Below are 25,542 nucleotides of genomic sequence, written 5' to 3' on the forward strand. Positions count from 1 at the left end.
AAACTTTTGTGATTTACATTGTGAGATTTGGATTAAATGTAAATAGATAAAATGGCCACATGTTTTAAATTTCATAGCTACTTTCTTACATGACAAATATCCAAACTTAACAAAGGTGAAATTATAACTTCCTCTTCATGCAGCATTGACTCAATATTTGGTACATCAGCTTAAACATTTAAAACATTGATTTTATTGTCCGATTACATGTTATACATATCAAAAGCTGTAAAACTAGTAAAGGATGGGTAAAGGATGGGTATTTATTTGTACTTTACATACATTTAGTTTAAGATGACTGTATATTACATTGTATGACATATTAGTATCCATGCATACTATTAAAGAATTGTGTGATACAGTATTGTATAAAATTTTGAATTGCACTACAATGTTTTCGCCACCATAAAATTTTATTTGGGATTTCAGATTGTCTTTTAATTTACTTTCCCCATCATATTCTTTTTCGTATTTTCCTCTGGTCTCAGTACGATTATATAACATTTTGGAATAAAAATACAAACTAACAGTCCAAAACTGGAGGCCAGAATAGCAAATATCTCCACAGCAACACTGAACTTCCCAGGAGAGCTGACATATGCTGGAATAAAAGTGATCCACACTGCACAGAAGATCAACATGCTGAAGGTGATAAATTTGGCCTCATTAAAGTTATCAGGCAGTTTCCGAGCCAGAAAAGCAAGAATAAAACAGAATGTGGCCAGAACACCTATGTACCCAAGTACAGCCCAAAAGCCTAAAGTTGATCCCAGAGCACATTCGAAGATGATTTTGTCTTTGATTACTTTAAAATTCTTAAAAGGAAAAGGAGGAGAAATTGTTAACCAGAGGATACATATTATAACCTGTATGAGAGTGAAAACCAGAACACTGAGTCTCTGCTGTGTTGGTCCAAACCATTTCATCACATTACTGCCTGGAAGTGAAGCCCTGAAGGCCATTAACACCACCATAGTTTTCCCCAGAACACAGGAGATACAGAGGACAAAGGTGATGCCAAATGCTGTGTGTCGCAGCATGCAGGACCACTCAGAGGGTCGGCCGATAAAGGTCAGAGAGCACAGGAAGCACAGAGTCAAGGAGAAGAGCAGCAGGAAGCTCAGCTCAGAGTTGTTGGCCCTGACAATAGGAGTTTTCCTGTATCTGAAGAAGATGAAGGCTACAACAGCAGTCATGCATGTTCCAAATAAAGATGCTGCAGTGAGCAGTGCTCCCATCATTTCTTCATATGATAGAAACTCTGCCTCCTTCTTTACACAGGCATCTCTTCTCTCATTGGACCAGAATTCAGGAGGACATTTCATACAGGTGATAGAATCTGACAAATGATAAAAGTCAGGCGTCAGGTGCCAAAATTCCTTTAATCACAATTTTGTTAAAGTTAAGTCATTACTATTTTACCTGATGCTTCATGGATAAGTAAATGACAACTATATGACATAATCATTAATCACTTTATTACATGTTTTTAGTTTTTGAAATTTTTGGTTTAGTTTTCCTTTTAATTAGCAAACCACAATGTTCTTTCTCATGAAGGCTGCAACTATTCTTTTTTCTAATATAGGTATCAGTGGTTGACAGCTTTTTTTTTATTTTTGTGATTTACTAAAATTCAAATCATTGCATTAAGTATTACTACACCTGTTATGGTGCTTATTTCTCCCTCTGCACATCTTATACAGTCATAGCAGCAGACAGGTTTTCCTTTCTGGAGAACTTTGCGAGTTCCTGGGGGACATTTCTCACTGCAAACTGACACAGGAACCTGAACAAGAATGAGAAAAATGTATTAGAACTCACTTTAAAAAGCTGTTCATGATGTAGACCTTCTTTCAATTTTTCATGCTATGTTATTATTATACTGTATTTGTTAATGACAGTGAATGAATTACACTTTACCTGTTTTGAGTTCTGAGCCCAGATTAAAGACTTATATTGCAGACTCAGCTGTTTGTCTGCAGGTAAAGATGCATCATAAAGACCAACTACGACAAAGTCCGTAATTCCATTGTCTCTTAGCTGCCAGTTTATAATTTCATACGTTGCTGGTGGGTCTCCATTCTCATTAAAGTAAACTTCATCTCCTTCCTTTGTTTTGATGTGAATCTTTCTTATGCTTTGTAAAATCTAAAAGGTAAAATATTTATTAGGTTAATTAGAACAAATATTTTTAGGTTTGTTGATGCACAGCAAGACTTTATGCATCGTAATGTAAAAACTCACCATGAATGGATCCAGCTTCACCTTGTATTTACATGTTTTGTTACAGCCAAGAATATTATGAAGTGCATGGGCCACAGCATACACTCCTTTATAGACATTGTTTAATATGGGCATAAGTGACATATCAGTAAAGCTGTGCTGCAATCCACTCAGATCTTCATGTCCAGTACATTCTCTCTGATTCTCTGCCGACGACTTTGACTGACTGAACTTACAGCTAAATAATGTTTCCCAGAATTCTGTAAACAGTTTATTATCCCATGAATTGAGTGACTTCACATCAATAATAAATTCTTTCATGCCACTGACATGTGCTTTGGGGATGGCCAGGCCTATGGCACCATCCAGAATATGATGTTGATCTCTTTCTGCAGTTTGGGAATCAAAGACCCAGGCCTCACTGCCTACCCACTGGTACCCAGTTAGGTTGTGTTCAGACAACTTATACACTAAGACCTCCATGTCCAAGCTGGAGAGGAAAGCAACAATTACCTTAGAAGTGGAATACTTGATTGTTTTTATTATCTTCTCTATTTTGTTTGGCAAATCTGTCCTAAAGAAAGATACAGAATACTCCAGACAGATGCCCAGCTGCTGTGCAGTCTCTGTGAATATAGCAATACCATTATTTCCATAATCATTATTGCTTCTTATAGCTCCAACCCAAGTCCAACCAAAGTGTTTGACCAACAGGGCCAGGGCTCTGCTCTGATAGTAGTCACTGGGTATGGTTCTGAGGAAGGATGGGTACTTAGTTTTGTCACTGAGACAAGCACAGGTGGCAAAGGGGCTGATCTAAAAGATAAAGAAATTACCTTCCAAGATAAAAATATACAAACTCATCACATGTCAGCTACTGCTACAGAATACATTTTACAATATACTTTTAAATTCACTAATTTTACCCACCATTGGGATATAAAAGGGTCCGATGACAGTAGCTATAGCCAAGCTGGGAGACGAGGAGGTTTCTCCTATTATTGCCTGTACCTGTGCAGGTCTGGTACATGGAGCCTCTAAAGGCACAGATACAACTTCATTACCATTAGCCAAGGCCAGTCCAACCATCACACTTTTGGCAATGGAGCTGCAAGTATCATACATTTTATATCCCAGAGAGATGCCAGGTAGAAGGTCTGTGCTGTTATTAATCTCTTCAGTGGCAAATATCATAGCCAGGGCTGTCTGGAACCCTCTGAAATTCAAACTTAATACAGTTTTCAATACTTTTATCAACAAGTTGAAATAGAAACAATGTAATAACAGTAAATAAAGGAATTTCATAAAATTAATACATTAATCAGGGAATATATAAATTTTCAAAATGATTTAAATTTTAATGGTTTGGTAACATTCCGTACCCATTGTGTAAGATAAAATAAACATTTTTAGCTTTTTACAGTATAATTTACCTGGTGCATTCCAGTGGCAGTGGCTTGGTTGTGTAGGTTTCCTGTCTGTTCTTCCAGCTAGTGTGGAACGAAAAGACTCCCCCTAAAATAAAGTCACCATCTTTAAATAACTGCAGGTTCTCAGGATCCCCTCTTTGCCAGCACACAGACTCCTGTGCCTTATCAGATGCCACTAACAACAGGTAGAAAAGTGCCCAGCCCCAGATTGGCCACTTGTGTATAGAAGTCATACTGTCAGAGAGAATCAAACAAATGGTTGAATCAGATGTATGTGAGCTTGTGTGTGTGTATTTATACATTTTGGATGACTTACAAAATGTTGTTGGTTCACGTATGTGTATGTACAAAACAAGGAGGGGTGAGGAAGGAGGCGTCCACACACTAAACCATCTTGTACGTTTGTTTCAAATATCTTTGCTGTGTGTTTATGTGTATTCTCCCATTACAATATTTAATTTAACAGATACAGACGCCCCCGATGAAAATTACTGGGGGACAGTTGGACAGTCTCCCCAATTTCTGGGGAAATTATCTCACATGGGACGGGCCCACTACACAGCATGCCAAAAAAAATTGGGGGACACTATCTAAGACCTAGAACTAATAAAAAAGCGGGGACACACATGCGGGTATCATTACTGGGACAGGTTATATATAAGCCATGGTCTATGACAGACATGAACATGATAATGAAAGAAATGCCTAAAAGGCTCTCCTCATGGGCCCAGTTCACCAACAGATTGAAGGTCACAGTGGGAGACTGGAGAGCTTTGGTGTGAAAGCAAACTAATCGATTTGACATGCAACAATTAGAAGCTCACACACAAGTGGAAGATGTCCAGGATGATAGAATGTTCGCACCCTACACCACAGATATACGGTTACCTATGAGACAGAAATATCCAAGTTCTAAGGCTCCAGTAACCACAAAGTTTACCCCAAAGCAAGGAGAAAAACCCTCAGCGTCCCTGGCTGGAGCACAGGGAGAGTGATTAGATCACACAGGTGTAGATCCACACTCGGACCAGGTACAGGAAACCATGTTCAGGGGAGAAGTGTTAGCTGGCGTACACAAAAAAGTAAAAGATACAAAGGAGGGAAACCTAGACATCCCAGGCTGCACCACGGAGACTTGGGAAAGGCACCTCCGCCACCACTTGCAGAGATGCATGCAGTTGTTAAAGCTACAGTTAGGAGAAGCTAGAAAAAAGGTAAAGGATGAAAAGAAAGGGAAGAAACAAATGGTGCAACAAAGTACTGAAGTCCCCAATGAACCCCAGTATCCAGATCTATATCCAATCCCTGAATAGGGACTGTATCTAACGTTTCAAGGTCACGATCCTGCAGTATATCCACCAGGACCACATATGAGCAGGTTCCCATATTATAACGGGAGTAGGGGGTTTGGAGGCTGCATGGGAGGCAGAGGTGGAAACCAAGGGGGAAACTGGGTCTGCCATAGCTGTGGCCAACCTGGTCACTTTAGGCAAGACTGTCCCGCCAGTCCATATGCTTCGCAACAACAACAGGCTATGGACCACTTGCAACAGGCCGTGGTGTGGCCCGTGGGCGAGGGAACCAGCATATGGCTCCGAACCCAACTGCAGCTCCTCGAGGATAGTTCCCAGTGGGAACATATGAGGAAGAAGGTGAATTCTGAAGGTGTCCACAGAAACCCAGCCACATGGGAATGGCAGACCCCATGCTGGCACTGAAGGTTGATGGACAAAACCTGCCTTTTCTGGTTGACACAGGAGCCACCCACTCAGCTCTGTGTGGCGACCTGTCACCAGCGCAGATTTCTACAAAACTGTTATGGATTTTTCTGGGGTACCAATGCAGCTGCCACTCACTAAGCTATGCCAAGTCAAGGTGCCGGTACAAACACTGAGTGATTGAACCTGAAAACCCGTTGGGTCAGCCAAACGTGGGCCTATATTCTCTATACCTGCAGTGGAAACCTTGGGTGAACATGCTGGCACCTTATGTTCCCCCACCTTACCCATTACATATGACCTTGTATTATGATAGGAATAATGATTGGGTACAAAGGACAGGAAGGTGTAGCAACACATGTACAGTTGTCACCAGAACAGGAAAAGTGGTATAAAATGGCAGAGAAGGCACTTCCACACGTCACGTTGGCATTTAGCCCTGGTCACCAACCAAAAGATTTAGGGCCTATGGTGCGTAAACTACACACAGCATCAGATTGGCAGGACACACAGATTCCCAGTTACAGTTCTCTCCTGCAAATAATGCATATTTTGTAAAAACGACTGCTACTGATACTGCACTCCAGACACATCAAATCATCTCCAGATACCATGGTCACCATAGAATAGACCACAAACAGGCTGCGATCTTGTTAGACTCATTGCCCACGTAGCTATGGTCCACATCAGCAACTGATGTAGGATTCTGTCCTGCTATACCACCAATTACATTTCAATTTAAAACATACGTATACTCCCATTTGGCAACCTCAATACCCCCACAAGCCAGCTGCTCGTGAGGGAATTAAACCAACCATAGAAGGCCTCATTAAAAGTGTCTTAGAGCCTTCTAACTCCACATGAAACACACCCATCCTACCTGTAGAAAAACAAAACACAGGAAATATTGCATGGCAAATGATCTTAGACAGATTAACAACATTACAGCAACACCCAAACTCTCAGTGCCCAACCCTTTCACAGCCTTGGCTGCTGTTACTCCTGACCATCAGTGGTTCACATGTATCGACCAATGCGTTCTTTTGTTTACCATTGGCCCAGGAGTGAAGGGAGTGGTTCTCCTTTACCCATGCAGGCCAACAATTGCGATACAATAAATTACCACAGGTTTTGCATGGTCTCCTGGAACTGTTCAACCATGGTTGAAAAGGTTGCTGAAGGAATGTCCCTTACTTGATGGAGCAGTTCATGTACAGTATGTTGATGATTAGTTATTAGCAGCCACTACAGTGGATGTTTGCCTTACAGCCACCAAAGCTGTCCTGCTCCACCTTTTAAGGGCAGGGTTCAAAGTCAGCCGTACAAAATTGCAGTGTTGTAGGAAAGAGGTTATCTTTTTAGGTAGAATTATCACCTCCTTAGGATCAGGCGTGTTTACAGTTGGATGTTGTTTCAGGCATAACAGAGAAGATGCCAAGCGGTGATAAAATGTCTGATAGATGATTACATCCCTAGACACGGGTTCCCAAATGTTATCAGATCAGACAATGATACACATTTCAAAAACAAAGACCTGGCGGAGGTAGAACAAGTACTGCGTCTCACACACCATTATGGCACAGTGTATCACCCACAATCCCAGGGAAAAGTAGATAGGATGAGCCAAAATCTGAAAAACAAAATCAGCAAAATTTATAGACAGACAAACATGACCTGGGTCAAGGCACTGCTGATGCCGCTAATGGCCATTAGAGGAGCAGTAAATTGAGCAGTAAAGGAGCAGTAAATAGCACAGATTTCACTCCATATGAGTTGTTAACAGGAAGGCAGATGCCGGGTCCAGGGTCTCAATTGAGTCCAATAAGTGAAACAGTTGTTAGTATGCATTACAAACCGTACTTTGAACGACTAAAATTGTTGGTATCTAGTTTCTCCAAACAGATTGCAGACCAGCACCAACAGCGTGCAATAGCTGACTCACGCACCGTGAAGTATGTGAGACTCATGATCATCAGAAGGAAGTGGTCAGTGCTACGCTGAACAGGAACATTCATTTTATTGGACTCAATACTAATTTTATTGAACTCAATTTACCATTGGAAGTGGTGGAGAGAATGTCGCATGCAGTGAGACTCAAGGGCAAAGGAGACACTTGGTTTTACTGGAGTATGACAACAACCGCTGAAAAGCCTCAGAGAAGTGTTGAGCAAATTCAAAAAGACATTGTCTCCTTGGAGACACAAGACATTGAGTGTTGAACGTTTATATAAAAGGTTACAACCTCTCAAATACAAGTCTGTGTGTTTGAGACAAGCATTAGCTTAGAAAGACAGTGTCACAATGTTTTCCAGGAAGCCTTGGTCTAATCCTTGTGGAAAGGGTAAGATCAGTGTAGGAGTCATTCTAGGAGTAGGACTGTGCGTAGTTCTGGGACTGATGATTTGGGAAGAAGTCGAAACAAAACAGGCCCAGGCAGGTAGCCGCAGGCTTTAAGAACATTCCCATATTGTCAGCCCTCTTCCCAGTAATGCCCAATAAAAATGTAGATCGTATCAACTACCTAAATTCTTATTTACTTCGCCTGATTAACCTTAGCAGGAACGCAGTAGAAAGGTTAGCAGAACAATTGGGAGCCACTTCCCTCATGGCCGTTCAAAACAGATTAGCTCTGGACATGTTGCTAGCTGAAAATGGGGGAGTCTGCTCCATGTTTGGTGACTGGTGTTGTACATTCATCCCTAACAATACGGCTCCAGATGGATCTGTACAAAAAGTTCTAGAAGGGTTGAGAACCCTGTCTCAGGAGATGCAAGACAACTCAGGGATTGACGACATAATAGACTCATGGTTAACAGGAATGTTCTCTGTGCCAGAGAATCATCATTACAGCTGTAGACGGAAAGGCGGGGTATCCGGCTCAACAGATGCCCCTCCTCAACACTGAAGGACTCAAGTCAGATGAAGAAGCAATGGCAAGAGAGGACGAGTCTTGATGGACATGGTCTAGAATGGTGATCTCCTGGCACAGGAGAATATTAGAATATTAGAATTAAAATAGAATATTCTACAAACAATAGTAAAACTGAACATTGTGTGTGTGTGCGCGTGTGAGACATAGGGTGAAGAATGTATGTGAGTTGTTTTGCAGATGGCAGACCAGGTGACAAAACAATATGTTGTCATGTAACGTAAATGATGAGTTTCAAATACGTTGATAGTGAAAACATCGATTAAATGTTACTTGATAACATATTTCGGTTCACCAAAATATCTGCAAAATGGATTCTACTTTTGGATTGTTGAAAGTTTGTAGTTTTTAATACTAACACAGTGAAACTTTTTTGATTTACATCGTGAGATTTGGATCAAATTTACATAGTTATATAAAATGGCCACATCTTGTAAATTTTATAGCTACTTTCTCACATGAAAAATATCCAAAATTAACAAAATGAAATTATAACTTCCTCTTCATGCAGCATTGACTCAGTGTTTGTCAGATGATCTTAAGCATATAAAACATTGATTTCATTGCCCGATGACATGCTATACACATGAAAAGCTGTGAAATCAGCGAAGGATAAGTAAGTGTGTACATTTATTTGAACTTTACATACATTTAGTTTAGGATGACTGTATATTACATTGTATGACATTTTGGTATCCAGGCATAGTTTGATACAGTACTGTATAAAATTTTGAATTGCACTAGAATGTTTTTGCCACAATCCCATTTTATTTTAGATTTCAGATTGTCTTTTAATTTACTTTCCCCATTATATTCTTCTTTGTATTTTCCTCAGGTCTCAATAAGATAATATAACATTTTGGAATAAAAATACTAATTAACAGTCCAAAACTGGAGGCCAGAATAGCAAATATCTCCACAGCAACACTGAACTTCCCAGGAGAGCTGACATATGCTGGAATAAAAGTGATCCACACTGCACAGAAGATCAACATGCTGAAGGTGATAAATTTGGCCTCATTAAAGTTATCAGGCAGTTTCCGAGCCAGAAAAGCAAGAATAAAACAGAATGTGGCCAGAACACCTATGTACCCAAGTACAGCCCAAAAGCCTAAAGTTGATCCCAGAGCACATTCGAAGATGATTTTGTCTTTGATTACTTTAAAATTCTTAAATGGAAAAGGAGGAGAAATTGTTGACCAGAGGATACATATTAAAAGCTGTATGAGAGTGAAAACCAGAACACTGAGTCTCTGCTGTGTTGGTCCAAACCATTTCATCACATTACTGCCTGGAAGTGAAGCCCTGAAGGCCATTAACACCACCATAGTTTTCCCCAGAACACAGGAGATACAGAGGACAAAGGTGATGCCAAATGCTGTGTGTCAGATATCTTGCATATTACTTGTCCCCCTTATGCATGTTTAAACAAAGAATGTACGGGTAACACTGGCATAAATCAGCCCATGTGTACACATAGTTTTCTAGAGATAACGAATGAAACATGTAATGCGATATTAGAACATTGCTCTTCCTTGTCAATTTATTACCTGGAAATGTACATTTAATTCAGTATTGAGTATTTCCTCAGTATTCTTTCTGTTAGGGACATTTCTACTTCCTGCTATGGAAAATTAGGGGAAGTGGAAATAAGGCTTGTGCATGTGTGCACACATTCATGATGAATGAGATTTACAAAACAATATCATGTGCATGTGTTTATATATCTAGCAAAAATAATGCATATACAGTTTTACGTGAATATTTACACACCTGCATCTGTTTACACATCTGACAACAAAACAAACTTAAGATTATTTTTCAGTACAGAAAATGTTTTCTCATTAAGGCTGCAACCATTGTTATTCTGAATATAGGGATCAGAGGTTGACGGCCTTTTTTGTGATTTACTAAAATGCAAATCATTGCATTAAGTCTTACCACACCTGTAGTGTTGCTTATTTCTCCCTCTGCACATCTGATACGGTCATAGCAGCAGACAGGTTTTCCTTTTTGGAGAACCTTGCGAGTTCCTGGGGGACATTTCTCACTGCAAACCGACACAGGAACCTGTATGAATAAGAATTTGAGAAAAATAAATTAGAACTCTCTTTAAAAAGCTGTTCTTGAAGTACACCTTTCAATTTTTAATGCTATGTTATAATTATACTCTATTTGATAATGAAAGTGATTAAATTACACTTTACCTGTCTTGAGTTCTGAGTCCAAATAAAAAATGGATCTTGCAGACTCAGCTGTTTGTCTTCAGGTAAAGATGCATCATAAAGACCAACTACGACAAAGTTCTTAATTCCATTTTCTCTTAGCTGCCAGTTTATAATTTCATACTTTGCTGGTGGGTCTCCATTATCATTAAAGTAAACTTCATCTCCTTCCTTTGTTTTGATGTGAATCTTTCTTATGCTTTGTAAAATCTAAAAGGTAAAATATTTATTAGGTTAATTAGAACAAATATTTTTAGGTTTGTTGATGCACAGCAAGACTTTATGCATCGTAATGTAAAAACTCACCATGAATGGATCCAGCTTCACCTTGTATTTACATGTTTTGTTACAGCCAAGAATATTATGAAGTGCATGGGCCACAGCATACACTCCTTTATAGACATTGTTTAATATGGGCATAAGTGACATATCAGTAAAGCTGTGCTGCAATCCACTCAGATCTTCATGTCCAGTACATTCTCTCTGATTCTCTGCCGACGACTTTGACTGACTGAACTTACAGCTAAATAATGTTTCCCAGAATTCTGTAAACAGTTTATTATCCCATGAATTGAGTGACTTCACATCAATGATAAACTCTTTCATGCCACTGACATGTGCTTTGGGGATGGCCAGGCCTATGGCACCATCCAGAATATGATGTTGATCTCTTTGTGCAGTTTGGGAATCAAAGATCCAGGCCTCACTGCCTACCCACTGGTACCCAGTTAGGTTGTGTTCAGACAACTTGTACACTAATACCTCCATATCCAAGCTGGAGAGGAAAGCAATAATTACCTTGGAAGTGGATAATTTGATTGTGTTTATTATTTTTTGCATTTTGTTTGGTGGATCTGTCCTAAAGAAAGATACAGAATACTCCAGACAGATGCCCAGCTGCTGTGCAGTCTCTGTGAATATAGTTATACCATTATTGCCATAATCATTATTGCTTCTTATAGCTCCAACCCAAGTCCAACCAAAGTGTTTGACCAACAGGGCCAGGGCTCTGCTCTGATAGTAGTCACTGGGTATGGTTCTGAGGAAGGATGGGTACTTGGTTTTGTCACTGGGACAAGCACAGGTGGCATAGGGGCTGATCTGCAAAATAAAATAAATTACCTTACAAGATAAAAATATACAAACACATCACGTCAGCTGCTGCTGCAGAATACATTTTACAAATATACTTTTAAATTCGCTAATATAACCCACCATTAGGATAAAAAAGGGTCCAATGACAGTAGCTACAGCCATGCAAGGAGAGGAGGAGGTTTCTCCTATTATTGCTTGTACCTGTGCAGGTCTGGTACATGGAGCCTCTGATGGCACAGATACAACATCATTACCATTAGCCAAGGCCAGTCCAACCATCACACTTTTGACAATGAAGCTGCAAGTATCATATATTTTATATCCCAGAGAGATGCCAGGTAGTAGCTCTGTGCTGTTATTAATCTCTTCAATGGCAAATATCATAGCCAGGGCAAACTGGAAGCCTCTGAAATTCAAACTTGATACAGTTTTCAATACTTGCATCAACAAGTTGAAATAGAAACAATGTAACAACAGTAAGTAAATGATTTTCATAAAATTAATACATTAATCTGCAAATGTATACATTTTCAAAAATATTACAATGGTTAATGGTTTGGTAACATTTTATACCCATTGTGTAAGATAAAATAAACATTTTTAGCTTTTTACAGTATAATTTACCTGGTGCATTCGAGTGGCAGCGGCTTGGTTGTGTAGGTTTCCTGTCTGTCTTTCCAGCTAGTGTGGAATGAAAAGACTCCCCCTAAAATAAAGTCACCATCTTTAAATAACTGCAGGTTCTCAGGATCGCCTCTGTGCCAGCACACAGACTCCTGTGCCTGATCAGATGCCACTAACAACAGGTATAAAAGTGCCCAGCCCCAGATTGGCCACTTGAGTATAGAAGTCATACTGTCGGAGAGAATCAAACAAATGGTTGAATCAGATGTATGTGAGCTTGTGTGTATTTATACATTTTGAATCAATTACAAAATGTTATTGGTTCACGTATGTGTATGTACAATACAAGGAGGGGTGAGGAAGGAGGCATCCACACACTAAAACATCTTGTACATTTGTTTCAAATATCTTTGCTGTGTGTACATGTGTATTCTCCAATTAGAATATTTACATTTAAATTTAAAATTTAAATTTAAAATTTAAATTTTAAATTTACATTTACATTGCTTCTTTTATAAATACTAAAATTATTATTACATGAATTAACAAACTTGTAATTACTCATTTGTACATGCTATATATACTTCCAAGAAAAGGTTTAGAAACATGTACACATTTGTGCTTTTCTTTTATCTATTTTAGTTTTAAATCAATCATATGGTTGTAATTAGATCACAAAATGGACCATAAATAAAAAACAAATTATTGAAAATATTTGAGCACAGAATAATTGTCAAATCAAATCTGCATTTAAACTGGAATTTTAGTTCTGGCTGCCTAACAAATCCTCCTGATTGGTTTTTACAGAAATTCAAGTGGGGATGCCCTTAAATCTATCATGCAGGTGGTTTGCATTTTAAATTTCTTTTGCTTTAATATAACTGTATATATATATAATTGTATTAAATGTTTATATTTAATTTTTCAGGTATTTCAGTTTTTACTTTTTTAAAGTAAAAATTGTAGCAATAGTAAATACAACATGTATATTACAAAACTGTTCTTGATAGAAAAAAAAAAACGTAACACTTACAGAATGGCAGCTCAGTCTTCACTGGATTGGCATGAGCATATCTTACTGGCCTTGAAAGAGAGGGTCTCCAGCAGCTTGTGATGGTTTAGCATTCTCATAGTAACACAGGGTAGCCAGCCATAGTCTTGAAGGACAGTAAAGAAAAAAGTGTAACCATGCACCATCAACCATGTTGATCAATCCTTCAGGATCATTTTTGATAAGCACTTCTTCTGCAATTGTAGACAGTAGATTCAGGCCAGGTGAGAAACAAGGACTATTCTAGAGGATATCACTGGGTCCCCTAGCCGACTTTCCCTAAACCAAAGAAGCTGCTTCGATTAAATATTTACAAGCAAGAAAAAAGAAGTCCAGTTGACCTGACTGACAACGTTCACCAACAATGTCAGTTGTCAGCGGTGACGCCTGGCTGTTCTGCAGCTGCTGATGGCCCTAGCTCTCATTCTTCATGGTGGCGACAGTAGCAGCACTCGTATGAAAGACATTCAGCATTGTCGTGCTGTCGTCCCGTTCGATGCAGGATCTCGTAGTCATATTCCTGGAGGATCTCCAGCCACCTTGCCACCTGGCCCTCGGGCTGCTTGAAGTTGAGCAGCCAGGTCAGAGAGGCATGGTCGGTCCTCATGATGAACCTGGAAGAAGATACGGTCTGAAGTGTCGTACAGCCAGGACCACCGCCAACAGTTCTCGCCTAGTGACACAGTAGTTGCCTTCAGGCCGACTCCGACTACAGCTGTAGTAGGCCATCACTTGTTCTCCTGTCTCTCCCCCTTGGGAGAGTTCCGCTCCGATTCCCACTCCACTGGCATCTGTATCCACAATGAAACGCTGCTTGGGGTCGGGGTACACCAGGAAAGGAGCCTCTGAGAGGGCTTTCTTCAACAGCTGGAAAGCCACTGAGCAGGCCTCCGACCATTTGAGTCCAGCTTGACGAATGGCCGTGAAGACTCCTGCGAGGTTGCTGATGGCATCCTTGAAGCCCTTGGCGTGCACCAACAGGTTGTCCAGGTAGACCACGCAGCGGCTCCATGGAATGTCCTTGTGAAAATACTCCATCAACCGTTCAAAGGTTGCGGGGGCATTGCACAGTCCAAAAGGCATTACCTGCCACAGTCCTTGCCCTATGGTAAAAGCAGTCTTCGGACAGGCCTCTGGTGCCAGCTCCACTTGCCAGTACCCGCTACGTAACTCCAAGGAGCTGAACCAACAGGACCCAGCAACATAGTCCAGGGCATCATCAATGCGGGCCAGTGGGTAGGAGTCTTTTCTGGTTACTGTGTTTAAGCGCCTATAATCTACAAAGGGGCACCACTTTCCAGGCTTTTTTCCGCACCATAACCATTGGTGCAGCTCAGGGGCTGTCCGAGGGCTCGATGATGTCGTTGGCCACCATGCTTTCAATCAGTTCCTTGGCAGCTTGGCGTTTCATCAGCGGCAGTCTATGGGGCTGCATGCGAATAGGGGGTTCATCCCAGTGGCCTGACCAGAGGGGTATGGTCTTTGTACCGAGGCAGATAGATGCCCCCCAGTGGGCCAGCAGGTCCAGACCAACAATGCACTCATCTCTAATGTCCACAAGTTAAAACTCATGGCTCATCTGTTGCGCCCCCACCATCACAGGTAACAGTTACTTGTCTTTTCTCCCTTCACTGTGAGCAGTTCAGAAGTGGTGGGGGTCCAGTCCTTGGGGAGAGGACCAGCGGTCCCTAGCAGTATCCTCTGTCGCAATAAGCAGATGGTGGATCCCGTATCCACTGGCGCACTGCAGAGCTGCCCGCGATGACATAGTCTAAATACAGTCTCAAAGCAGCTCCACAGCGTCCCACTGTGGGGCAGACTTTTTGGAGGGGTGGTTGGGAACGGGATGAGGGGTCCCTCACTGCCTCAGACCGTATCTGTTTCCCGTTAGTGGCTCAGCTCTGGGGCAGGGTTCGCAGCTGGGCAGTCCCTGGCGAAATCCCGGCTCCCCGCAGCGGTGACAGCGGTCGTCCCTTGGCCATCACCGTGTGACAGCTTGCTGGGCCCGACTGGTCCCCTCTCCCTCTAAGCAATCACCAGCTGCCTCCCAGCTGGCTGCCCTGAATGGCCTGTGCCAGGACAGCAATCGGCCTGGTGCTGACCCAGCCCCCAGCACCTCCTCCACACGCTCAGCTTCCTTCAGGGCCTCATGCAGTGATTGGAGTGTGGCCAGGCAGACATCTTGGCGAAGCCGCTCCGGTGCTAGCCCCCGCAAAGAATAGTGGAGACTTAGTTCCTCTCGGGCTGCAGCTGGGCAGATGGGGTAGCCGAGTTGGGTGTAGAGCTGCATGTCAGCTGCGAAAGCCCCTAAGCTCTCTCCATCTTGTCTATAGCAGCCAGCTAGCTGTTCTATGCTCTGCTCAGCGGAGGTCCTCTGCCCGAAGCGCCATTTGAGAGCAGCAGTGATGGCTCGAAGCTCCCGACGATCATCTGGGAGTAGGTCGGCGAGCACTTGCAAGGCAGGACCCCCCAGGGCCAGGGCCAGATGAGTAGCCGTTTCCTCGCTACTCCATCCCCTGTGGAGGGCGGCCAAATCGACCTGGGCGAGGTAAGGTTCCGGGGGGTCAGCCCATTGTAGCGTGGTAGCTTGACCGGCATCAAGGGTAACAGTTCGTGTCTCTCGTGGTTGGGGTAACAGTGTGTAGACTGGGACACACTGGTGTCGTCAGGTCGGCGCGAATCACCTGTCTCTCGCCACGCCCCCTGCTTGAGGTGCGCCAGAGCAGCACGCTGCTCTGTAGGACTCCGCGCTTTAATTCGCCTATGCTTCGCTCCATTACGCCGTCTACTAGATGGCCAGATCCCACTTCTGATCCCAATGTAGCGCTCCACGGCTTATGGGAGCGAACTGTGGGTGGCGGCAGACCCTAACTGACTTAGTTAACTAAGCTAATCAGCTAGCATGGGTGCTAGAAGGCTAATGCGAGAGCAAACTTGTCCAAAACGGCAGGCTGAAGGGAGAGATTTGTACTTTACAATTATTTTATTTTTATTTTTTTAATTAGAATTATATATTTATTTTAAATTATTTTTATTTTATTAGATTTCTGAATGTCTTTCCCCATCATATGCTTCTTTGCATTCTTTGCTGGTCTTAGTAAAATAATGTAACATTTCGCTTTATCAAGTGATCCCACAGGTAATTACTGTTCAGATATGACAGGGGCTTTCATTGTTTTAGTGACTTGTACCACTCTGTTTTAATATCAGTTTTATTCCATTGTGGTTGGACTTGGATGTAAAAATGAGCTGATGTCACTCCATGGTAATTATGTCTGTTTTCTGCCTCTCCTACAAAAGGCAGCTTGGTTTTTTAACAGCTAATCTGCCCAATCTACACACACCATGATAAAATCATTCAGCACATTCACTGTTCAATAAACATAAAATCAAAATAGTTTAAACGTGATGAGCTCATTGACAGCAGTGGGAGGTGGTTGTTGTAGTTTAGCCAACAACTGACACCAGCTTTTAAAATTAATTGCAACATTTTAAAACAGTATAAACACGAGCCCAAACTGGAAACCGGTCACTTGTTCACTGGCAGTAAGATCCTCATGAACTCCCGCATGAAACTCCCTGAAATGGGAGAAACCTCCACCAGAACCAGGCTCAGGGTGGGCAGCCATCTGCCTTGACCACTTAGGGTGAGTGGAAAGTGGAGACAGAAAATAATAGTGCTACAAAAAGCAACAACAAAACATCGGGCAGGTTGGTAGGACCAGTAGCTGCACGCTAGAAAACACACAGCTCCAAAGCCAGGGACATGTGCAGAAAGGGAAAGAGAGAGGGGGACAGAGAAGGAGAAAGACAACTAAGAAGACACAAAGTCACAATGTCATACAGTGGTGACAATTGAGGGGTGAGAGGTGAGAGGGTCAAGACGAGGAAAGGAGCTCAGTGTTTCAGGGGGTGGGTCCCCCAACAGTCTAAGCCTATAGCAGCATGACTATAACTAACTATAAGTTCTAACAAAGAGGAAGGTTTTAAGCCTAGACTTCAAAGTAGAGGTGGTGTCTGCTTCCTGAATTTGAACTGGGAGCTGGTTCCACAGGAGAGGAGCCTGAGAGCTAAAGGCTGTGCCTCCCTTTTTACCTTTGGAAATTCTGGGAACCACAAGTAGGCCTGCATTCTGAGATCAAAGTAGTCTAATACATACATTTTACATATAATTAGTCTCATTAAAGATAAAATATTTATCTTACTATGGACAGTTTCTAAAATCTTCTTGTATTGCCTGCAACACATGTATTGTAGTTTTCCACATGGTAGTACTGTTTCACCTGGAAAGTATCACTTGAAATTGTTTCCAAGTGATTTCCATCCTAAAGAACGATGGACATTTTCATACTAAAGAAGGATGGAAATCGTTACCGACTGGTTTTTAACACAGGAAATATAATGAAAAGCTGAGCCGATGTTCAACGAAAACAAGAATAATTCTGATATTAACACTGAAGAGTTAAATCTGGATAATTTTGATAAAAGTGATATTTAAAGTTAAATGTAGGAAATAGAACCTTATTTTAGGACATCAGTTTTTCATAGAGCTTAACGTGGAGCTAACTTTTGCCTTCTAGAGTAGCTGAGGGACACTGAAGATTTAAAGGCACAGGGACAACAGCGGCAAGGCTGAGAATGCACGAACAGGCACATCTACTTACAGAAGTTAAGGTTGGCATGTTAAAAATTGCTAAATATTTAAACTTAAAGTGTAACAGAAATACAAAAGTCAAGGAATTTGCAAAAAGGAAATGAATTCAACAGAGACAAAGATGACAAAATGAGTTAAGGTCCAGCCTGAATTGATGTTCAGATGAGTATTGCGATACTTTAAAGGAAGATGCCTAGTTTTATTTTTTTTAGAAGACAAATATTCTGCATATGCATTAGATTGTTTTTCACCATATGCTCAGCAGCTTAATTACCGGTAATCAGTTTCACCTGCTCTCACCACTCTGCTTATGTACCTCCTCAGTTCCCTTACCAAGCTGCCAGATTGCATTCTCACTGCAACCTTCCAGCTTTCATTGAGTTCCTCATTGTTATGTACATCTGGTTCGGACCACGCTACGATTATTGACCTCACTCTGCCACTCTGGTTTTTGTGAGTAACCACTTGCTATTGACTCTCTGTTGCTAACCACATGAATTATTAAGGGTTATGAGTAGTGTTATCTGCCCGTGAAGAATCAATGATCTACCTACACTACCAGGACAATATTCCACTCTTACCCAATAGACCCCTGCCTCTCCTCCAGACTCCGCTCATCTCCCCACTCACTCTAGTAAGTCTTTTTTCATGTTTAGACTCAATATCCCACAAGTCATTACAAAGTTGCTTCGCTAACTATGTCATTTTATAATAAATTTGATTTAACTGAGCTGTTGTGTCAAGCGCCTTATTGGTCCAACCTTAAAAACAGTCCCTTACAGTGTGTGTTTGTGTGGATATCATTCATGTTGTTCTGCAGAGTAACTGAAAGGAATAATAGTATCGCATATCATAAAGCAAAGTATTTATTAGCTCATGTGATATGAAATCAGAAACTAAGAATACATTTCAAAATATGACAAACTCTAAACTAGTACATTCGTCCTTTTGGCTTATCCCATGAGTACATGGTCACCACAGCAGATCATTTGTGCGCAAGTTGATTTAACAGATTTTATGCTGGATGCCCTTCCTAACGCAACCCTGCCCAGTTTCTTCTGGGCTTGGGACCGGCACTGCACGGCTGGGGATGATGCATTTAGTATTTTTCCAACTAATCTCTTGGTGAATTTTCAACAGACTTTAACCAGACTTGGATCAAACATTATGAAATCAATTATGGGGAATTATTATTCAGGCTGGTCCGTTCACACTGAGACTAATACCAAAATACAGGGACAGTTGGTAACAGTTTTTGGTTTTACAGCAGTCTCTGTTTTACATCACAGTAAATGGTGATGATAGTTTTTCACCCATGTCAACCTACTCAGTGCTCTTGGAGACATGTTAAAGCTCAGCTTCCTTTGTCAAGTGTTTGTGTCATGATTCGACACTCTCGTTCACTTCCTGCCCTGGACTTTTACTTTGTACTTCCTTTTCTCCACTTCCTGTCCCCAGTTCATGTCTCCAGATTCACCAGTCATCACCGCCCACAATTGCTTTCACCTGTTCCCCTGCCCTTTTAAACCCAGCTCTCTCCTTGGTTTGCTGTTGGGTCATTGTCTTTGTTCATCTCTACAATCCAGACCTCACACAGTCTTTGAGTTTCCTTGTCTCATGGTTTTTGGACTCTTGCCTCTGTTCATGATCACTTCTGTTACCTACATCGGTCTGAGTTTTAGTTATTGTTTTGTCTTACGTTTACTCTGTTTTTACGGGTTTTTGTTGTTAGCTGTTAAGTCACTAGATTTATGTGCCATATCAACTCTCCCCCTGTTTAATCTATGTCCACAATTGAGCTTTGGCACCGGTACAGAGAACAATTGGACAACCAGAGTCAAAGTCAAACCTCAAATTAAACCAGTCATCTCGGTAACACCACCACCCTCGCCACTTCCAGTTCCTGACCCCATTACTGAGTCGGCTACTGTTTCACCTTTTCCTGAACCTGTCTCTAGATCGCCTGATCTTTCTGTTCCTGAGTCAGTTTCAGATCCAACCACAGTCCTGCCAATCCTCAAGTCAGTCAGCCGCCCTCCCGTTCCAGTTCCTTATTCAACCTCCCATCAGACCCCAAACTTCACGCACCTGTTCCCCCAGACCTTGAACTTCCTACCATGCACCTCATTCCAACACCACGCATGTAACAGACTCACCAGCCATTAAAGCATCAGACCTAGAGCGAAAGGTTCAATATCCAGTTATTTGTCAGTTACTGGCAACCCTCCGAAACAAGATGGAGACCTCCAGGGACCCTGAGTCCTGCTGTGCCATAGTTGTTCATATGGAGGAGATAATAAAGTCTAGATCTTGGCTACTGGGCCTGGAGGGTACACCCCAAGTACTGGCCATATTAGGGGCCTTCAGGGCCAAGTATGGATGGGCACAACCTCCCCTAGCCCAGGACTCCCAACCTGTCCACGTTGTGTACCCCTCTGAGCCTGCCTTTGGTCCCTCTTCCCCCGCTCCTGTCTCTGAGCGGGCCAACACCACCTCTGGTTCTGTTCCCGGCTCTGCTCCAACTGTATTTTTTTGCCTACTCTGCCTAGTCGTTGTTTTAAGTCATAGTCATCTAGTGTTGCCTCCTTTGAAATAAAATTACTTATATTTCACATCCCTCTCTCTGTGTTACTTTTGGGTCCACATACAAAAACCTAACAGTTTGTCTCTGTGTTTGCTATATATCCCCCACTCATCCAGTAATTGGTCGAACGGGGATGGTGTTTTGGCCACCCTATTTAAAATGAATGAGGTGGCCAAAACTTTAGAACCAACTCTTATAATGCACTACAGTACGACTCCACCACCCACTAGGATTTTAATAATAAACACATTCTCAACATTCTGAAAATTTTAAATTAAAAACTGAGAAAATACAACATTGTACAAATAGCATTCACGGCAGAGCTGCCGTATTAGATTGTACAGTTATACCTAATGAGGTGGCCACTGAGTGTATGGTCCTGGCAGCCACCATCACACTACTCTGCAGAACAGCAGCATTGGCAGATGTTGTGGCCAGTTTGTGCTTTGCATATCTATGTGGAGAGAACTAGTGCTTTTAGAAAAGGAGACCAGTTATTTATTTTCTGCTAAAAGTCAAAAGAGTGTTTAAAAATTAGAATAGCACTAAAAAGTGTTTATTATATTTTTTTACTTAAGATTTCCAAATGTCTTTATGCCCCCTTTCCCATCATATTCTTTTTTGTATTCTTTTCAGGTCTCAATAAAATAACATAACATTTTGGAATAAAAATACAAATCAACAGTCCAAAACTGGAGGCCAGAATAGCAAATATCTCCACAGCAACACTGAACTTCCCAGGAGAGCTGACATATGCTGGAATAAAAGTGATCCACACTGCACAGAAGATCAACATGCTGAAGGTGATAAATTTGGCCTCATTAAAGTTATCAGGCAGTTTCCGAGCCAGAAAAGCAAGAATAAAACAGAATGTGGCCAGAACACCTATGTACCCAAGTACAGCCCAAAAGCCTAAAGTTGATCCCAGAGCACATTCTAAGATCATTTTGTCTTTAATTTCTCTAAAATTCTTAAATGGAAAAGGAGGAGAAATTGTTAACCAGAGGATACATATTAAAAGCTGTATGAGAGTGAAAACCAGAACACTGAGTCTCTGCTGTGTTGGTCCAAACCATTTCATCACATTACTGCCTGGAAGTGAAGCCCTGAAGGCCATTAACACCACCATAGTTTTCCCCAGAACACAGGAGATACAGAGGACAAAGGTGATGCCAAATGCTGTGTGTCGCAGCATGCAGGACCACTCAGAGGGTCGGCCGATAAAGGTCAGAGAGCACAGGAAGCACAGAGTCAAGGAGAAGAGCAGCAGGAAGCTCAGCTCAGAGTTGTTGGCCCTGACAATAGGAGTTTTCCTGTATCTGAAGAAAATGAAGGCTACAACAGCAGTCATGCATGTTCCAAATAAAGATGCTGCAGTGAGCAGTGCTCCCATCATTTCTTCATATGATAGAAACTCTGCCTCCTTCTTTACACAGGCATCTCTTCTCTCATTGGACCAGAATTCAGGAGGACATTTCACACAGGTGATAGAATCTAACAAATGATAAAAGTCAGACGTCAGGTTTCAAAATTAGTTAAAATATTTCTTTTATCACAACTCTGCATGTAAGTCAAGTCAGTACTGTTTTACCTGATGCTACATTGAAAACTATATAACAACCCATGACATAATCATTATTTACTTTATTATATGTTATTAGTGTTTGTATTTTTTGGTTTAGTTTTACTCTGCAAACCAATATAATAATATACCTAACAATGTACCTAAAAGTACACCTCAGGGCAGATGTATAAAGGATGAATGCACAGATATCCTGCATATTAATTGTCCAACTTATGCATGTTTAAACAAAGAATGTACAGGAAACACTGTCATACGTCAGCCCATGTGTACAAATAGTTTTCTAGACATAACGTATAAAACATGTAATTTGATATTAGAACATTGCTCTTCCTTGTCAATTTATTACCTGGAAATGTACATTTAAAACAGTATTGAGTATTTCCTCAGTATTCTTTCTGTTAGGGACATTTCTAATTCCTGCTATGGCAAATTAGGGAAGTAGTAAATGGTCTGTACTTATATAGCGCTTTTCCACATATTGGCACTCAAAGCGCTTTACACTGCTTCTTATTCACCCATTCACACTCAAAATCACACACACACATACTCATACACCGATGGGTATGCATATGCGATGGGAGCAACTAAGTTGTGACTAGAGGAGCCAGGGATTGAACCAACAACTTTGAGATTGGTGGACAACCGCTCTACCTTCTTGTGCCACAGTCTGTGTGCTCACATTCATGAATGAAATTTATAAAACAATATCATGTGCATGTGTTTATATTTCTAGCAAAAAGAATGCATATACAGTTTTAGTTGTGAATACTTACGCACCTGCATCTGTTTACCCATTTGGCAACAAAACAAACTTTAGATTATTTTTCAGTACAGAAAATGTTTTCTCATTAAGGCTGCAACTATTGTTTTTCCGAATATATGGATCAGAGGTTGACGGTCTTTTTTGTGATTTACTAAAATGCAAATCATTGCATTAAGTATTACTACACCTGTAATGTTGCTTATTTCTCCCTCTGCACATCTTATACAGTCATAGCAGCAGACAGGTTTTCCTTTCTGGAGAACTTTGCGAGTTCCTGGGGGACATTTCTCATTGCAAACTGATACAGGAACCTGAACAAGAATATGAGAAAAATATATTACAACCCTCTTTAAAAAGCTGTTGAAGTAGATCTTCTTTAAAATTTTAGAGCTATATAGCTATAGTTATAATTATACTCTATTTGATAATGAAAGTGATTAGATTACACTTTACCTGTCTTGAGTTCTGAGTCCAAATAAAAAATGGATCTTGCAGACTCAGCTGTTTGTCTGCAGGTAAAGATGCATCATAAAGACCAACTACGACAAAGTCCATAATTCCATTTTCTCTTAGCTGCCAGTTTATAATATCATACTTTGCTGGTGGGTCTCCATTCTCATTAAAGTAAATTTCATCTCCTTCCTTTGTTCTGATATGAATCTTTCTTATGCTTTGTAAAATCTAAAAGGTAAAATATTAATTAGAACAAATATTATTTAGGTCTGTTGATGCACAGCAAGACTTTATGCATCTTAATGTGAAAACTCACCACGAATGGATCCGGCTGCACCTTGTAGTTACATGTTTCATTACAACCAAGAATATTATGAAGTGCATGGGCCACAGCATACACTCCTTTATAGATATTGTTTAATGCTGGCATACAAGACATATCTGTGAAGCTGTGTTTCAATCCACTCAGATCTTCATGTCCAGTACATTCTCTCTGATTCTCTGCTGATGACTTTGACTGATTGAACTTACAGCTAAATAACGTTTCCCAGAACTCTGTAAACAGTTTATTATCCCATGAATTGAGTGACTTCACATCAATAATAAACTCTTTCATGCCACTGATATGTGCTTTGGGGATGGCCAGGCCTATGGCACCATCCAGAATATGATGTTGATCACTTTGTGCAGTTTGGAAATCAAAGATCCAGGCCTCACTGCCTACCCACTGGTACCCAGTTAGGTTGTGTTCCGACAACTTGTACACTAATACCTCCATGTCCAAGTAGGAGAGGAAAGCAACAATCACCTTAGAACTGGAATACTTAATGGTTTTAATTATCTTCTGTATTTTGTTGTTTGGATCTGTTCTAAAGAAAGATACAGAATACTCCAGACAGATGCCCAGCTGCTGTGCAGTTTCTGTGAATATAGCCATACCATTGTTGCCATAATCATTATTGCTTCTTATAGCTCCAACCCAAGTCCAACCAAAGTGTTTGATCAACTGGGCCAGGGCTCTGCTCTGATAGTAGTCACTGGGTATGGTTCTGAGGAAGGATGGGTACTTGGTTTTGTCACTGAGACAAGCACAGGTGGCATAGGGGCTGATCTAAAATATAAAAGAAATTACCTTCTGAGATAAAAATATACAAACTTATCACGTGAGCTGCTGCTACAGAATACATTTTACAAATATACTTTTAAATTCACTTATGTAACCCACCATTGGGATATAAAAGGGTCCGATGACAGTAGCTATAGCTATGCAAGGAGAGGAGGAGGCTTCTCCTATTATTGCCTGTACCTGTGCAGGTCTGGTACATGGAGCCTCTAAAGACACAGACACAACTTCATTACCATTAGCCAAGGCCAGTCCAACCATCACACCTTTGACAATGGAGCTGCAAGTATCATATATTTTATATCCCAGAGAGATGCCAGGTAGTAGCTCTGTGCTGTTATTAATCTCTTCAATGGCAAATATCATAGCCAGGGCAAACTGGAAGCCTCTGAAATTCAAACTTGATACAGTTTTTTAATACTTGTATCAACAAGTTGAAATAGAAACAGTGTAACAACAGTAAATAAAGTAATTTCATAAAATTAATACATTAATCAGGGAATATATACATTTTTAAAATGATTACAATGGTTAATGGTTTGGTAACATTTTGTACTCATTGTATAAGATATAAAAACCCTTTTTAGCTTTTTACAGTATAATTTACCTGGTGCATTCCAGTGGCAGTGGCTTGGTTGTGTAGGTTTCCTGTCTGTCTTTCCAGCTACTGTGGAGCGAAAAGGCTCCCCCTAAAATAAAGTCACCATCTTTAAATAACTGCAGGTTCTCAGGATCCCCTCTGTGCCAGCACACAGACTCCTGTGCCTGATCAGATGCCACTAACAGGTAGAAAAGTGCCCAGCCCCAGATTGGCCACTTGTGTATAGAAGTCATACTGTTAGAGAGAATAAAACCAATGGTTAAATCAGATGTATGTGAGCTTGACATGTATGTTATACCGAGCTTGTGTGTGTGTGTGTGTGTGTGTGTGTGTGTGTGTGTGTATTTATACATTTTGGATCACTTACAAAATGTTATTGGTTCACATATGTGTATGTACAGTACAAGGAGGGGTGAGGAAGGAGGTGTCCACACACTAAAACATCTTGTACATTCGTTTCATGTGTATTCTCCAATTAGAATAT

The 25,542-nt window shown here is 41.0% G+C and overlaps 4 protein-coding genes across 4 annotated transcripts; all 4 read right to left on the reverse strand.

The window, feature by feature from the left end:
- Positions 1 to 437: 437 nt before the first annotated feature.
- On the reverse strand, positions 438 to 3,811 carry LOC137128924 (extracellular calcium-sensing receptor-like). The gene is made up of 6 exons (XM_067507619.1): positions 3,657 to 3,811; positions 3,154 to 3,451; positions 2,245 to 3,039; positions 1,921 to 2,148; positions 1,663 to 1,786; positions 438 to 1,339 (listed from the first exon to the last, which is right to left on the reverse strand). Exons 2-6 carry the CDS (start codon positions 3,415 to 3,417, stop codon positions 438 to 440), a joined length of 2,313 nt encoding a protein of 770 aa, XP_067363720.1. The 5' UTR covers positions 3,418 to 3,451; positions 3,657 to 3,811.
- Positions 3,812 to 8,249: 4,438 nt separating this feature from the next.
- Positions 8,250 to 9,682, reverse strand: LOC137129203 (extracellular calcium-sensing receptor-like; the record flags this gene model as incomplete). The annotated part of the gene is made up of 2 exons (XM_067508137.1): positions 8,250 to 8,351; positions 9,101 to 9,682. Coding segments are annotated over 2 exons (684 nt in total), but the record flags the coding sequence as incomplete, so codon positions are not given.
- Positions 9,683 to 10,144: 462 nt separating this feature from the next.
- LOC137129204 (extracellular calcium-sensing receptor-like) lies at positions 10,145 to 13,902 on the reverse strand. Its single transcript, XM_067508138.1, has 7 exons — positions 13,748 to 13,902; positions 12,245 to 12,475; positions 11,741 to 12,038; positions 10,832 to 11,626; positions 10,508 to 10,735; positions 10,242 to 10,370; positions 10,145 to 10,150 (listed from the first exon to the last, which is right to left on the reverse strand). Exons 1-7 carry the CDS (start codon positions 13,900 to 13,902, stop codon positions 10,145 to 10,147), a joined length of 1,842 nt encoding a protein of 613 aa, XP_067364239.1.
- A 7,223-nt stretch (positions 13,903 to 21,125) lies between these two features.
- LOC137129206 (extracellular calcium-sensing receptor-like) lies at positions 21,126 to 25,291 on the reverse strand. Its single transcript, XM_067508141.1, has 6 exons — positions 25,065 to 25,291; positions 24,560 to 24,857; positions 23,651 to 24,445; positions 23,335 to 23,562; positions 23,069 to 23,192; positions 21,126 to 22,027 (listed from the first exon to the last, which is right to left on the reverse strand). Exons 1-6 carry the CDS (start codon positions 25,289 to 25,291, stop codon positions 21,126 to 21,128), a joined length of 2,574 nt encoding a protein of 857 aa, XP_067364242.1.
- Positions 25,292 to 25,542: the final 251 nt, after the last annotated feature.

This window comes from Channa argus, chromosome 6 (genome assembly GCF_033026475.1).
Source record: "Channa argus isolate prfri chromosome 6, Channa argus male v1.0, whole genome shotgun sequence".
NCBI lineage: Eukaryota > Metazoa > Chordata > Actinopteri > Anabantiformes > Channidae > Channa > Channa argus.

What these genes read in the sequence shown, in the direction of transcription:
- LOC137128924 (XM_067507619.1), bottom strand. Translation starts at nt 3,417, where the DNA reads ATGATATTTGCCACTGAAGAGATTAATAACAGCACAGACCTTCTACCT. An exon ending in TGAAGCTGGATCCATTCATG is followed by an intron (nt 2,149 to 2,244) that starts GTGAGTTTTTAC and finishes TTTACCTTTTAG; the next exon opens with ATTTTACAAAGCATAAGAAA. An exon ending in AGAAATAAGCACCATAACAG is followed by an intron (nt 1,340 to 1,662) that starts GTGTAGTAATAC and finishes ATCATTTGTCAG; the next exon opens with ATTCTATCACCTGTATGAAA.
- LOC137129206 (XM_067508141.1), bottom strand. Translation starts at nt 25,291, where the DNA reads ATGACTTCTATACACAAGTGGCCAATCTGGGGCTGGGCACTTTTCTAC. An exon ending in TGCAGCCGGATCCATTCGTG is followed by an intron (nt 23,563 to 23,650) that starts GTGAGTTTTCAC and finishes TTTACCTTTTAG; the next exon opens with ATTTTACAAAGCATAAGAAA. An exon ending in AGAAATAAGCAACATTACAG is followed by an intron (nt 22,028 to 23,068) that starts GTGTAGTAATAC and finishes ATCATTTGTTAG; the next exon opens with ATTCTATCACCTGTGTGAAA.
- LOC137129204 (XM_067508138.1), bottom strand. Translation starts at nt 13,902, where the DNA reads ATGAGGACCGACCATGCCTCTCTGACCTGGCTGCTCAACTTCAAGCAG. An exon ending in CTGCCACTCGAATGCACCAG is followed by an intron (nt 12,039 to 12,244) that starts GTAAATTATACT and finishes AACTGTATCAAG; the next exon opens with TTTGAATTTCAGAGGCTTCC. An exon ending in TGAAGCTGGATCCATTCATG is followed by an intron (nt 10,736 to 10,831) that starts GTGAGTTTTTAC and finishes TTTACCTTTTAG; the next exon opens with ATTTTACAAAGCATAAGAAA.